This window comes from Pagrus pagrus, assembly GCF_965226575.1.
Source record: "Pagrus pagrus genome assembly, chromosome: 18".
Lineage (NCBI taxonomy): Eukaryota > Metazoa > Chordata > Actinopteri > Spariformes > Sparidae > Pagrus > Pagrus pagrus.
In genome coordinates, this window is record NC_140202.1 from 3507367 (window position 1) to 3521430 (window position 14064).

The following is a 14064-nucleotide window of genomic DNA, read 5'->3' on the forward strand; positions in this document are numbered from 1 at the left end:
AGCAAATACCTTTTAAGGATAAGTTCACCCAAAAGTGAAGAATTCAGTCATTATCTATTCACTCTCATGCTGACAGAAGGTCAGGTGAAGTCCACAAAACATTTAATAATAATAATAATAATAATAATAATGCATCTTATTTAAAGGCACCTTTCAAAGCACTCAAGGACACCTTACAAAACACACATAACATAACAACAGTACATCAAACAATATAATCAGGTAACATTGGTGTCTGGAACTTCACAGCAGAACAGTGTTGCAGCATTCTCCTAAACTACTGAAGTGGATTGAAGATGCATGAGGAAACGTCTTTACAAGGCAATTTGGGATCCTGAGACTTGGACTACGCTGGATGAGCTGTATGGAGCCATTTTACAGTATGCTTGTGTCTGTGTCTGTTCTTTTCAGTTGGTTTGTCAGCAGGATTACACAAAAACTTCAGAACACATTTCCACAAAACTTGGATGAAGGATGCGTCTCAGCCCAGAATAGATCCCATAAACTTTTGGTGCTGATCCGGATAGATTTTTTCTCTTTTTCTAACTTTGCGAGATAGGGTGTTTTTCAACATTTTTGTTGATTTCTCAGGGAATAATTCCTGGATCTTGACGGAAAAAAAACATATCAACTTGATGCGGAACCAAATAAAAATCCAAATCTAGCAGACTTATATTTTCCATTTTTTTATATTGACTTACGCATGATTGCATTAAAGAGGACTGTTGGGCCTTGACAGAGGTATGCGCTTTGCTGAGTGCCATTACGTTACATTTCTTCAGTTGTTTAGGAGAATGTGACAACCTGTGAAGCTCCAGAAATGTTTGTTTGGACAACCAAACTTCACCCGGGTTTCCACTGACATGTGGATGAGAATATATGGAGTGACTTTACATTTTTGGCTGAACGTATCCTTTAACTTATATATGATTACAGTGTTATTTCTCTCCTGAAGTGCTGACAGTGGCTACAGACCATTTAAAAAGACTAATAAATCTGCAAATATACTTGCCTAAAACTCATTACTCATTGCCGTGCTGCAAAAAACTGAGTCAGGAACTGAATGAAGGCAAGTTGTTATGAAGAAATTGTGGATTGGTCAAGTTATTGTGATACATGATCTGATTCATAATGACAGTATCACACCACCGTCACATCGATAGTGACATTGAGTGACATATAGCTCATTATGGTAAATGGGTTTGCATTTATAAAGCACTCTTATGGTCTAGACCACACTCAGTCCTCTACAACACTTTCCACATTCACACACTCACATGAACATCCATACACTGATGGCAGCAGTGCTTTAAGATAAGATATACTTTATTGTCCCCAAGGGGGTATTTTGCTGGGGAAATAGTGCTGCCTGCAGCTACAACTAACTTAGAATGATTCGTAACTGACAAGACAGTACATTGTAGACAATGGCATCCGAGACAGTGGTACCCAAAACACAATAATAAAGTACACTTAAAATAAACAGATGTAAAATATTGCACATGCAATATTTATACTTTTTAAAGAATGAAGCATAGTAATTGTAAAACCCTGTCAGTCCCCTGGAATATTTCAGCTCTGCCATTCACACCCACTCACAAACCAATGGAACAGCCGTCAGGATCAGTTTGGGGTTCAGTATCTTGCCCGAGGACACAGACCCTCCAGAGGACAACCTGCTCTACCTCGTAAGCAACAGCTGCCCCAATATAATATGTTTTGTTTTAATAAAGGAGATATATTTTGCTCTTTTTCAGGCTCATAATTTTATTTTTGCTGCTACTAGAATAGGTCTGAAGACTTTAATGCTCAAAAAGAAACAGCCCCAACGTTTTGCTGCGTCTCATAACATAAATATAGAGAAGCATACGTAGCAGAGGAGCCACATTTCACAATATAACTTGATGCAGTCACCGACTACAATCCTGGCAAATGTATCTCCACACCTTAGTTCACCCAAATTTGGATGTTACATGGTGTGAATGAGTTGCTAAAAAGTCCCACCCCCCCCCCTGTAAATCAGAATGGTATGACTCTGACTTTATTCTATGGATCCTTCTGATCCCTCATGTAAAATGTTCACATAAGGCCCCTTATCCTCTCCTATAGATAAGACTTTAATGAGAGAGTGTAAAAATTCCAGAGCAATTAGAGCATTAATGGATTTGTCAGTGAAACTGAAAAGTGTGAATTACCATAAGTATGTGTTGACGCCATCTAGCGGGAATCTCATCCGACCAACTTTTGGAACGTGTGTGAGAGAGAGAGACAGTGTGTGTGTGTGTGTGTGTGTGTGTGTGTTCAGGTGAGGGAGGGGGAAATAGGAGCGTTTTTTTTTCTTTTTTTCCTGGCATTTCTTCCCTCCTGCCCCCAAACACTGACCCTTTGATTCCCAATTAAGGAGGTAGTCTGTGTGGCAAATGAACTGGCAAGACGTCAAGAGAGCCCCCCCTGATGTTTTAAGAACATATTGGCCTCTTCACATGAGACATAACAAAGCCAAGTGGGCCCCAACCCAACCGGCCTCCCCCTGAAACTATTTGATTTGCACACAACCGGGAGAGTGCGACTAATCCAATCCAATTTCCGGACACAAAGGCCCGGTGATTCATTGAAAAAATCACGAGAGACAAACTGTGGAGCTGCGTTGCCATACCTCCTGGCATTTTTCTAATTTCAATAAAGACACCCGGCAACATTACGGCTGCGCTCAGGCCGCCTCAGCTTCCATAACTGGCGGAGGCTCCTGCGCTGACTACTGAGGGGCTTTTTCGCAGGGGAGTCGCTCTCCGAGAAAAACGGCTTATACCGACGTCAAATGGCTCTGTGAACGACTTCACCGCGTGCGCTGGTATGACAGAGGCGAGCAGAGACGCCAGCTGCGTCGAAATCCTCAGCGGACAATTAACCTGAGAGGCTGCTGCCGGGCTTTTTCAATTAGCCAAGACTGTTAAACGGGCTATGATTATATTTTAAACTTTAATTGACGCTCCGCTTTCTCCAAACTCGTTGTGAATGCATGATTTAGTTGTGAGGGGAAGAGAGCGACGCTGCCTCCTCACAGAGAGACCACTTGTACCGCCGTCACAACTGTGCCAAGAGACAGGGAGTCTTTGAAAGCCACCGGAGCGGACCAGACCTGCATATCAATCAGCGTCCCGGAGAGAGACTCGCCGGATTCGCACCGGCGATAAAAGGCATTGTCTTATTGTAAAGGTGCGTGTGTCTGCGTGTGCGTGTGTGGGGAGCAGAGGGGAGGAAATGGCACTTTTTCCGATTGAAGGAGGGAGGACAGCAACAGTCAGCGGCAAACAAATGTAAAAGCCCAGTTCCCCTCGTCTTGCCACGGGTGCGCACCGGCGAAGAGGCGCAGGACCCGCAGGATCATCGATTCGCACTTTGTGATCTTGCGCTGCGTATGTGACAAGAGCAGAGAGGAAGCGGTGAACGGTGGGATTAAGGGGTGCTTCTCCTAAACGAAAGACTCCAATTATTTAACCATGAACGCCAGGATATTGTTTTTGCTTGTTTCTTCTGCGGCATTTTTCGCCGGGCTGCAGTGCGCCTCGCCAAGAACCACAGCGGGGATGGATCCCTCCACCGCCGGCTTCAGCAACATCAGCGGCGGCGGCGGCGGCGGCAGCAGCGGCGAATCCGGCGGCAAAAGAGACTTGAACCAAACCATAAACTCCCGGCTCAAGAGGAAAACCCTGGCTGTGGATTTTGCGGTCCCTTCTCTGTTGCGCTATTACCTGGCAGAGTTCATAAAGAGACCCCTGAACGGCGACTGCCAGACTTTTCGCGGATGTTACACGGTGCGCGCAAACTTGAAAATGCACTGCATACCTTTGCAGAAAACCATATCTACTTTTGTAGACGTCGCCACAGACTCTGCACTGAGGAACACGTCTGCTGATGGACAGCTCCCTTTCTTCTACAAGCGGCCGCTGTCCAAAGTTCTGGAATTGGGCTTGACGAAAGCCAGCAGGAAATCCAACCAAGTTGTGGTGGAAATAGGAGAGGATATAGTGAAGACGGGATGCGGAGGGCTGTCTGTGTACGAGGAGGCCCCGGTGTTCACCCTGGAAATGGACCTCACAACTATTCTGGAGTGGTGGCTGGGCGCAGAGGGGGGCCGGCTCAGGGTCCGGCTCATGCCCGAGAAAAAGGCGCAGGTGCCCGGGATAGAGGATCGCTACACCACGGCCATACGCGCTGCAGACCCCCGCCTCTCCATTCAGATATCCTCCCGGGGTTAGTTTCCCTCTTTCTCTCCCTCTGTTTCTCTCTGACCTCTCCCCATGTTGTCCCCCCACTCTCCCTACACACACACACACACACACACACACACACACACACACACACGGCTCAGCAGGCCTAATTCATGTCGCTCCGTCACGGTTGTGTTTCGAGTTGTGCTGTGATTAATTTTTGATGTCGGATCCAGTGCGCCTGAAGATGCGCGCTTGCGTGTGCTCCGGCTGGCTTTCATGGTGAAATGAGCTGGTTAAGAAATGTCAGCACATGGTGAACGACCTGACAGACTGACGGGAAAATGATGACTGAGATAAGCGTGTGTGTGTGTGTGACACTCACAGAATCCATGCGTTAAGGTCTGTTTCTGTGATCGACGCACTCTTCAGAGTCCTCTTTCATTATTGATGTCCTCAGCAGCGCTGGGAGACGAACCGTATGTTGATTTTATTCCCAAACTCTTTGATTATCTCCAGTTGGGATCCATGCTGGCTATGCAGCATCTTTAGAGGCTGCTATCGTTATCACTTCTGATATGTTCATTATTATTTCATTCGGAGGGGAAGGGAGACCTCATTGCCTCATGACACGCGTGTACATTGCAAAAAGCTTCTATGAAAAACGTAAGTTGGAAATAATGGCCCCCAGCAGGGCTCCCTTGTCTCCCTCAGCGATACCTTCTCAATTCCCCGATCCACTCAGGGCTGAAGGAAGGTTGGAGATTTAAGAGAACGGGCTTTATTTTGATTAGGCACAAATTAAGCCGTTATCTCCAAGAAAGCTTTAGCACTCAATACTCGAGGGCCCTTCCCTCGTTCTTCTGAGCATCGGCACAATCAGTGTAATTGCTTAATCACTTTGATGAGGGAGGCTGGCCCAGAAAAAAAAATGCAACGGAACCGATCAGACAAAAGCAAAGCCGAGGCCGGCTCGACTGGAAGCTGATAAAATAAGGAAGGAACCCCCCTGCAGGCGTGTGTGCACGTAGAGAGGCATGCAAACACACAGGAAGTCTGGATGCAATAACTGGGTGTAATGTTGGAAGCTCCATTTTGTGTTGGCTGCTACAGCCTACGTTATGATTTTCGATACGTTTTTATAAGAAACAATAACATGACATATGTTGTAATATCAGGTTAAAGGATGAGTTCATCCCAAAGTCAAAAATTCAGTCTTTTATCACCCTCATGCTGATGGAAAGGCGGGTGAAGTTTCCGTAAAGACATTTCTGGAGCTTCGCACCAAAAAAAGTGTTGCGGCATTCATCTAAACAACTGAAGTACATGGGGATTTGTTTTAAAGCTTTAAAAAACAACCCCCCAAAACATAAAAAATGGCTCCATACAGCGCGTTCTGCATAATCCAGGTCCCAGGAAGCCTTGAGATCCCAAACTGATTTGAAAAGGCGTCATCTACATCCTTTTATAAGCCAAACCTGCACTGTTGCAGGTTACTTGCACCCTCAAGGCTCTTTATAAAGAGCCTTGAGGGTGCAAGTAACGGTTTTTTAAATCATTCTGGGATCTTGGGATTCCTGGAGACTTGGATTATGCTAGACAATGTGTAAGAAGTAATTTTATCTTTTTGTTGGTTGTGTTTTAATTCAATGTACAACTTCAGTTGTTCAGGAGAATGTTGTAATCCTGTTTTGCTGTGAAGCTCCAGAAATCTTTTGTGGATCTCCTCATACAGTATATAATGACTATAATATCAGTTTTGGGTCAGCTTCTCCTTTAAGATGCATCAGCGTATACTCTGAATGGCGATGTAAAGATGCACACATATGGCTTCCACAGCTGTAAGCATCTGAGTGGACCACCCCTGCAGCTCCCAGCAGGCATTCTAACAACACAGCTGGGAGGGTTTGCAGGTGGGAAGCCAGCAGGGGATGTGTCACGCATTTTACAGGAGCTGTTTTTATTTGGGCGCCCATTTCTCATCACAACCGTAGAAGTGATTTTAGCAAAGCACTGAACCCTGCAACTGTTCCAGTGGAGCTGCTCAGTGACCGACAGATCAGACTGGTTGTACTGGGCAGCGTCCAGCTGTGACTGTGTATCACTGTGTGGCTAGAGAAAAAGTATTTGGGCACAGCAGACCTAACCTCTTTATAAACAGAGGTTTGGAGGTACAAAAAGCTTCGCTTGAAGCAGAAACAGCCACACTTGTTCTGTTTAACAGGACTGCTGAAATTACAGCCCAGTCACCAGGATAAAATATTGGCAGTTAACCATTCTGCAAACCACTGATACATTCAGATATTATTCAGATAGATATTATATAGATACCATACTGACATTTCCACAAAACGTGTCCTATTATGTTCATATTACATGTTTATGACCTGACTTTCATATCAGCAGGGCAGTGGGAGGGGATGGTGGTGGGGTTGAAGGGTATTTTTGAAGAGGGACTACAGTTTTACAAACATTTGTAAGCGTGACACCGCCGGATATTTTTCGGGCGACCTCAGGACAATTGCCAGCCGTGATTGCGGCAACAAAAAACTGACAATTTGGACATCTGGTTTGTTCGTGGTGACAACCCGGGTGTTTTTAACCAGATCTCCAGACATCTGCAGTTGTGTTTGTGTCGACCAAAACAAGAATTTTAAGCCAACACTTGATGTCGTCCTAACCCTATCCAAATATGTTTTTGTGTCATAAAACTGAAGACTCAACATAACAAAATGTAAAGAACAAGATTAGGAAATTCAACATATCTCTGGTTTGCAGAAAACTGATTTGACTGGAAATGACATAATTTCAGTAAAATTCTTCCTTAAACATAACCAGCTTGTTTTTGTGCCTAAACCTAACCAACATATTAGATAATAGCTGCACCCACACAATGCTGCATGTCTAGTTCCTAGTTGCTCTTTTATTCTAGGTGGACATAATGTGTCCACTGCAGCTCCCAGCAGGCATTTCAGCCAACACATAGTGTTTGCATGTGGGAAGCCAGCAGCAGATTTCTTTCAGTGAGGATCTCCACTGGATAAAAAATGAGGTGCTCTTTTCCTGCACGGATGGAATATGTTCATGCAAACTGACCAAAAAATGTGTGTACGATCAGAAAAGGTTTATTTTTGCAGCAATGCTTGACAAATTATGTCATCCTGCAGATAGGGATCAGATGAAAAGCTGCTTCTATGTGTCGTTCAGGAGGGCAGTTACAAACGACTCATTTTGTTGTTAAATTTGGAAGGGTCGTTCGTATCTGTAATCCTCTGCAAACTGTCAGTGGCTGAGCAAGAAATGATATTCTTTGCTGCAGCACTGACATGCTACTGCACAACAGACTTTGGTGAAGCGGTCTCAGAGGAAACAGCACCTCAAAAGACAAAAGTTTAGTTGAAAAAATTAGATCCGGTTTAATGTATTAAAGCAGCAAAGAGATAGAGGTATGATTCTTGCTTCATTTATTAATGTCTTTTAATAAGAGTGCATGACAGGCGAGGGGCTGCGGAGTGTGCAGCTCTCACTTGAATTACTAGGCTGCCATCCATTGTTTATTATTATGATCACTCCTCTAATGTTATATCTCCTCCATCCTTCATCCTCACACAACCCAGAAATTGATCAAGTCCTTAATCATCAGGGAAGTCTGCTGCTCAGAGGAGCAAGGAGAGACTTCCTGGAGGAAGCTTCATCAAGGAAATACTGTCTAAGAGCATCCATTCATTTAGAATCTGTTATGATGGAGGGTAACGGTGAAAACCACATCTCCACAGGGACTTTTTGTCAAAGTACAGTGAGGACAGGACGAATAACAGCATTATTATAATATACCAAAGAAAAACCTAAAGGCGAAGAACACTTTCTAGATACATTTGTCATGTTTTATGTGTCTATATATCAACTTTGTTTTTGTAGATTATAACATTATAATAACAAGCATTTATAATTATTACTCTTGGGGAAACTGCTGTTTGAAAATGGGAGAAAATTGGGAGAGGAATGGACATATGGCACGACATACATGGTTTTTCTCTCATTCATCCTCATCCTGTCACGCTAAATGTTATGTTGCTCTGCTGTTTTAGTTGAAAAAGGCTGTGATGGCTGTCAGAGTGATCAGCTCTGTCACCTCACACATCACATCAGCATGCAGGTCAGGTGAGTTAGTGGCTGTATAATTGGATTGATTGCCCAATGTCAGCTGTGATGGGAAAATGTAATACAGTTAGCAGAACATTATTGTGATATAATGAGTTCATGTCATCATTCCACATATATATGATGTCCACATTAATGATTCCAAGCAAACTGTAATAAAACAACTTATTAGCTTTTACTGGAACTTTTCTCAGTTGTGGTGAAGATGGCTCAATCATTACATGATCCAAACTTTGGACACTTTGGCACACAGTTTGTGCATTACAACATTAAAGAGGCTCTCGATCATGACAATGCAGGTTGACGTTAATGGCTGTAACGTTAGCTAGCTAAGCATAGATAGCGTGCTTCTCGTCCAGGAGTAGATGCACGCTTCGTTCTTTGCTATGACGCATTTGACGGGTGTAGCTCCTACATGAAAACTGCTCACAACAAGGTCTGAGGATTATCTTGAGATCCGGGTTGTGATTTCTGGAAAGAGACATTGCTGTTGAGTTTTTTGTAATGTACTTTGAGCACCACAAGCAGAATGCCATCCAGCTCCATTATATGTGAAAGAAGGCCGATAGCTCCAAAGCTCACGCCAAAAATATCTAGATGGATAAATAATACTACAGGTAAGAGAAAAATCATGTCGTTTTGATTTCGGGGTGAACTGTCCCTTTAACTGTGACGCATAAGACCTTGCCAGTATTGACACATTTGTATTTCAAGTCAAGTCAACTGAGATGCTTCTGCCTCCTTTCATTTGATGCTCAGAAAGGCGGAAAGTGACAGTTGTCATGAGTAACAGAGAGGGACAGAAGTCTGCACAGTACGCTCCACACAGCACAGGTGGACTCACTGTAAGCCCACTGCTTCTACCAGATTACTCCGCTGCATGTTTGCAGAGTCGCAGTTGTTATCCTAAGAGCTTATTACGTTATGAGTATCTACAAGGCACGATTGTGTTTACACACTGTTGATGCACAGGCTGACACAAGCCCCCACACCTACACACACACACACACACACACACATCTACCATCCCTCCATCCTTTTGCCTCTTCTAATACATGTTCCCTTCTGCCAGTGTCACACACCCCCTCCTCCACGCTGAATGGCTCAACTCAAGGCTCCGCTGTTTATTGTCTTGCTCTATCAGCTTTTTTTACACATCTGATTGGCCAGTGTTTGGCATTTTTTCTGTGTAATGTTCGTGTTACACTTGTTTTGTCCTGCCCGCGGTAACACGCTGGCTATTAGCATGAAATAAATACCAACCATGGCACCCGGAATAATTTGACGATCAGGCAAATGTGCCTATGGGAATCAACGCATTAAACCCTGCACAGTACATTTATACTCAATCGCCCTATGGGGGAGATCATTAATGAGAAATGCTTCTATGAGCTATAGCGTGGCAGAGGGGAAAATAGTGCTGGGCAGGTGTGATAAAGAGTTGACCTCTACTTTATTAACCTCTGTTATGTTCACCAAGTGGTGCCATAAATAGGCTGCAAGAGAATCATTAAATGATCGCAGCATTGGAAGCAGGAGGAAGTGGGGACCCCTGCTTCATTAACCTGCACATACCTACTGTACTGCCGAGCTCTTAAAGACGCTCATGTTCTTCGGCGCATCATTTACAAAAAGTATCTCCATAAACACGCCTAACAGGACGGGATCGGAGCCCTGAGGTAAAAGGCTGCACCCGCCATGCTTCAGAGGAGCAACTGTGTACGTTTGGGCTTTTCCCGCCCATGTTTGCCCCTCAGCTCTGCCCCGAATGCAAACACACTCTCTCATGATTTCCCATTGAGCATCCACATTTCCTTTGAGAGGCTTAAAACAGAATCATGGTGTGTGGATGTTTGAGCCGTTGGGCAAATATTGCAATTTCTTCTGAATCATAAAGAAAGTCAACAGTACATTTTTAATGTTAGATTACACGCTTGCTACTTTGTTTACCCTGCATTGCTCGTGGCCCTTTTTGGAAGAAGTTTCTCCTTGAAAGCTGAATGCACTTTGAATTTTCCCCCATCCCAACTGCTTTTCCCTTTCCTCCCAACAAAGTAACTGGCATATTAGCCTCAAGAGTAGTTATAGTAGTCTTAGACGGGCCGTGGAAGAATGAGGTTTGTCTTTTCTTTGAACCAAACTATTTTAGAAGAGTTTACTCACAATTTATTTGATTATTCATTATTCATCATTACCTTTTGAATAAACATTTTGAATCACTTAGGTGTATTTGGATCAACTTAACAAGTTTTTGTTGTAATTATTTTTTTGTGCTTCCCTGTAAGTGAGTGTGAAGGTGAATTTTAATTTGGAGTTGGAGGCCTTCACGGGAAAGAAAAACAAGTAAAAAACAAAACAAATAAGGGATACAAAAACAGTCAGACCTGACCGTAATTACAGCTGAACTGAAGAGTCAATTCATCTATTGCTCAAAAACGTTTTGGATATTCAGTCTTTGTGTTTTGGACTCTTGGTCTCTTACACTTTATAGACTAATGGATCATTTGAATAATCAAGAAAGTAAATCACAAGATTAACTGATAAAATAAATAACTGTGGTTCGCAGCACTAGTTTGCTTTTATCGTTTCAAAAATGACTATTGGGAGGAGTGGTGTGCTGTCTTGCACTGTCACCTCACACAACACATCAACATGCAGGTCAGGTGAAGTGGCCCGAAGGTGTGAATGTGAGTGTGAATGGTTGTCAGTCTGTAAGTGTTCGACCTGTAACACACTGGTGACCTGGCCTCATACTACTCTACCTGTCACACCAACGTGAGCCGGTATATGATAACATAGTGAATAGACATTGAGATTATTAAACACGAGTTGAATAAACTCTCAGTATCCAGAGAGGTTATTAATTTCCCTGGGTTCTCCAGCCATGCCCAGAGAGGTGATGACATGTTCTGCTTAAATCTACAATCTTCAACTTGAATCTAATCTTGAGGCTTGGAGGAGAAGTCATCCTGCTGTACCACACAACAGCTGTGCAGGTTGTTGACATCCTGAACCAGTCCCGAGTCAAATGACAATACTGTATCCTACTGGACCCGATTACACTCAATATAATTTAAAGTTGACCTTTGACCACCTCTATTACCCCATTCCCACTGTACAAAATACCCACTTACACACAATAACATCTGGCTCGTGTCTTTAATGTGAATGTGTACAATCGGCATTCACTACGGGTCAAATGATTCTGCAGCCTTGCCATCTGCCTTATCCGTACTGTGAATGGGTAGATGGGAATAAAGATGTTTCATGTGTTCTGGATGTTGTCCGATGAAGCGTATGATCTCCTCTTTCCTGTTTTTTCTGATGCGTTTGTGATGATGATCCTGAAACACAAGGAAAAAAAACAGAAAGACAAACTGGTCTCCTGGCAGATGGGGAAGTGTCACGATGAGAGTAGACAAGTTGGACCCAAATACAGGAGACGGCAGGCAGGTCAGTTGCTGAACTTTATTCCAAGATGAATCACAGGATAACAGAACAGATCAGGGACAAGCAAACGACAGAACAGCAGGAACGGGAAAACAAAACAGATGACTCAACAAAGACTGAACTAAGGACTGGACTTAAATACAAACTAAACCAGAGGCGGAGAAACACAGATGAGGGTAATGAGTGGGGGACACAAGAGAGCAGGGAGGAGCTGATAGACTGGGAAGAACACTGGGAACAGCACTCTTGAGTAGAGAGAGTTGTAACAAAAGTTCAAAATGCTGATTGTCCCGTGAGATATCAAAGTTCAAAGCATGCAATCTAAAGGCAAGAATACAGAGAGACAGAAGTCCAATGTTTGGCAGATCATAGTTAATACATGATTTATTGAGTGATTGATTTACAGTACTGGGCTGCCATTATCTGCAGCTAACTTCCAGGGAACTACTGAGAGGCTCTGTGATACAAAATTGCTTTAATGACGCGACTCTCTCCACTCAAGGGCCCTGACTAGGAGGAGAGCTGGGCTAACAGAGGTGATGCAGAGCAGGTGTGGAGGAAAAGCAGACTGGAGAGAAGTACAAGAACACTGAGAAGATGGCAGAAGACTCTACAAAACCCAGAAAACACACGAAACTCAGAAATGACAGGAGTCAATTGGCTTTTTTAACGCGGAAACTACATTTTAAAAAATGCATATACGCACTACATTCGGTGATAAAATTAGTTATTTGAGTTATTTGAACGTAGGGGTTGCAACCAACAAATGTTCTCATTCTCTGGTAATCTGCAGATTCATTTATTGAATTTCTGATATATCATTTAGTATAAAAAAAAACATCCATCATAACCCAAAACTGCAAAAGTAAAAATTTCTAAATGTAAAATGATACAAAACAGCAAAAAGAATCTGCAAAAGGGCTGAAACCAGCAAATCTTCAAGAAATGAATTGTTTTAAGTGCTATTTGAACATCAGTACAGAAAATGCTTTGATCGCTTCCGCTTGAAACCTTCTGGCCCTTTTTTCTTACATGCCAGTATCCTCTTCCAATAAAGCCTGGCATTTCAGAGTTGTGGTTCCAGATTTTTCTCACTTCTTGGACCAAGAGGGAGGAGTTGGCAAGGTATCAGTCCCAAATGCAGTTAAACATGGCAGAGTGTGTAAACACTTTGGTGCCTGAACGCAGTTCGATGACACGGTGCACCTGTTGACCTTTAATTTAGTCCATCCAGGTGGAAGGCTGCAGAGCCACAGGAAAAGTGACATGACAGTGTGGACTCGTGGCAATCAATGAGACTCCTGACATTTAAAGCTTGTATCAATCAGCTGCTAATGGGAAAATCAATTGGAAGTCAGAATGACATGCCACTTTATTATTTATGCATTTCTATGATCAATTTGCTCAAGGAGTTGGCGGTGTGTCGTGACATGGCGGTGGACCCACGAGGCTCTGCCCAGCTGATCAATACTGCGAGTTGCTCTGAGCGTGATCAAGTGCACGTGTCTCTGTGTTCGCATCTAATTAGGCTAGATTGCATGACAGAGTGGTTGTAGATGCAATCTTGAGCTGAGATAGCGAGGAATTCAAAATGAAAGGAAGAACCTACTCCGCTCTACAGCTCTCCGGTCTTTGTCACTGTCTGACAAGTGCTGCAGTTTTGTAGCAGCGATGAGAGTGTGTCAGATTTTTCGTCAGAGTAGCTAGAGTCATTGATTCCTTCCTCTTTACAATTGTGATTAATGAGACATTCACAGCAGCTGCAGTATCAACACCTTGAAGCTGTCGTGGTAGTTTCATTGCTCCAAAATCAGTGATGTTTGACTGAGCTAACTGAGTGTAATGATATCATTACCACCCTGTACAGCCACCACACACACACTCCCATACAGTACTCATATGTGGTGAACTATTGCAAACATAGCACTTTCTTTTGCGATGGGAGTCAAGAAAACAGCAATTCTCAGTGTCACCATGTCCAGTGTGGATGGCTGAAAATGAACGGCTTTTAATGAGATGCCCCCTGAACCTGCTCAGATTCATTTGTGACAGTCACATTTAACAGGGTGTAGTGTCAGCGTAATGAGATGGCTGATTCCTCTTGACTTAAAGGAAGTGAAGAAATCATTTATTTGTCTGCCTGAGCTGCTGAAATGTGCGGCCTGTGCACCGGCCCTCACATTAGTTGGCTCCATCTCAAGAGCTTGGGGAGCGCAACTGTTGCCCAAACAGGCAAGCTGTT

At 43.5% G+C, this 14064-nt stretch overlaps 1 protein-coding gene across 3 annotated transcripts in view; it reads left to right on the forward strand.

The window, feature by feature from the left end:
* Positions 1-2722: 2722 nt before the first annotated feature.
* Positions 2723-14064, forward strand: part of alk (ALK receptor tyrosine kinase) — a 345355-nt gene continuing 334013 nt past the window's right edge. For all 3 annotated transcript variants that reach the window (XM_084381759.1, XM_084381761.1, XM_084381760.1), the window contains exon 1: positions 2723-4254. In XM_084381759.1, the coding sequence (XP_084237885.1) occupies positions 3501-4254 (754 nt within the window). In that variant the 5' untranslated portion in view covers positions 2723-3500. The remainder of the gene's footprint in view (positions 4255-14064) is intronic.